General features: G+C 30.8%; 1 protein-coding gene across 3 annotated transcripts; it reads right to left on the reverse strand.

Annotated features, from left to right (window-relative positions):
* Positions 1-460: 460 nt before the first annotated feature.
* Positions 461-1,351, reverse strand: LOC111914734 (two-pore potassium channel 3). 3 transcript variants are annotated; one of them, XM_023910446.3, is made up of 2 exons: positions 1,221-1,351; positions 461-1,128 (listed from the first exon to the last, which is right to left on the reverse strand). In XM_023910446.3, the coding sequence occupies exon 2, from the start codon at positions 1,061-1,063 to the stop codon at positions 542-544; it is 522 nt and encodes a 173-aa protein (XP_023766214.1). In that variant the 5' UTR covers positions 1,064-1,128; positions 1,221-1,351; the 3' UTR covers positions 461-541. The 3 variants fall into 3 exon arrangements, with proteins under 3 accessions (XP_023766214.1, XP_023766213.1, XP_023766215.1); XM_023910445.3 differs by having other exon boundaries at positions 461-1,131; XM_023910447.3 differs by having other exon boundaries at positions 461-1,082; positions 1,169-1,351.
* Between the last annotated feature and the right edge of the window lie 340 nt (positions 1,352-1,691).

A 1,691-nucleotide genomic window follows, 5' to 3' on the forward strand; every position in this document is an offset into this window, starting at 1 on the left:
AAATCTAATTTTTAGTTTATAAGTTTATCAAAAAACTAACTCACATGACAGTTAGTTTATAAGTTATGATAAACTACTTTTAGGGTCTTATCAAATAATAAAAAAGTTTGGGGTTTAATTTCATAACTACTATTTATTGGCTTAGTGTTTAGCAAACTTAAATATAGAACTTAACTTTTTGAACCTTATTTTATTTTCTAAACCATAATATTTTAAAATAGAAAATTTTAAGCTAAACATTTTTAATTTATTAATTTATTTGCTTTTGTGGCACCATCATAAATCAATAAGACTTTTGTGATTTGTCCATAACCACTTTTGAAGTTAAAAAATCAATTCTAAACAACCTTTAAATTACAATAAAATCAAAAAATAAACTAGTTTATATGTGGCAAACAGAACATTAAGCATCGACTAAGCAAAAAAAAAGCCTAAACTATAGAGCATCAACTAAGCAAGATTTGATCAAAATCATCATAGTCAACGGACTATTCATAATAATATCACCATAAACCAATTGTAAAATTGTCCAGAAACAAAACTAAAGAGCATCAACAGCCACATGAGTCTCAGAATCTATGAAATTTTCCCTACTACAATATATAACCACACCAAGTGACAGATACATGATCAATAACACGATCCATTGTCGAGCAATCGAAGAAGACGCTAACTGCTGCGATTTAGGGTTGGAAGGCTGACCAAATTCGTTGTGAGTAGTTTCCGAACATTGTCGATTAGTCTTCTTAAACGAGTGAATAGGATCCACTGACCAAGAATGTGGGATATGAATTTGTAAATCTTGATTTAAAACAGGAATTGGATCTGAACCCACATTCGAATCTGAACAAGAATCAAAGGGTTTCGGGGAATCACTAGAATTATCAATATTCTCTCTAAGATTTAGGGCATCAACTTCTTGTGAAGACGATTTAGGAGAATCAAATATAAGCATATCTTCAAATGCCGGAATGGAGATTTCATTATCTTCCGGTAGATTGCAGAATTGCGACGGTGTTATTGGGATCTTCGAACACGATGGAATAAGCGGTTCCTTTTCCATCAGGAATTCCTCGAAAACACTTCAATTCAACAAATCAATCAAGGGTGTTTCCCCATGTGGGTATTCTACTAAACAAGAACAAAGAACATGAAATTAACAACGAACCTTATGATACATGCAAATGGATTCAGGACAAATTCTGAAATTAACAACGAACCTTAGTTGCGTATGTATATGGATTTTATTCAATTTTTTTTCTTTCAAAAACTAGTATTGTGTAGATTGAAGACGGAGAATGAGGGGTGATTAAACATATGTGTTGATCGAGTCATTCTCTAATGTTTAGGGTCCTACGAATGCTCCGTGAACCTCTTTTTTTTTATTGGAATAAACTACAAATTTAGTCCTTTGACTATTTTCCAATTTACATATTTAGTTTTGTTGATATAAATGATATTATTATTGCTATTTTTATTGAAGCCAAAAAATAGATTTACTGGACTATGTTCATTCATGAAAATTATTAGACTGCCATGTCATGAGATAGACCGTTTAAGTTTGAAGCTTGTGCTATTCGAAAATATATGACAATTTCATCTGAGGTATTTAATTTTCAAATGATCAATGCTATATAGTGTCAGATATGTAACGTCCTAAAATTCATAGTAAATTTTTCATTTTTAAAACA

Source organism: Lactuca sativa, chromosome 4 (assembly GCF_002870075.4).
Source record: "Lactuca sativa cultivar Salinas chromosome 4, Lsat_Salinas_v11, whole genome shotgun sequence".
Classification (NCBI taxonomy): Eukaryota; Viridiplantae; Streptophyta; class Magnoliopsida; order Asterales; family Asteraceae; genus Lactuca; species Lactuca sativa.

What these genes read in the sequence shown, in the direction of transcription:
- LOC111914734 (XM_023910446.3), bottom strand. Translation starts at nt 1,063, where the DNA reads ATGGAAAAGGAACCGCTTATTCCATCGTGTTCGAAGATCCCAATAACA.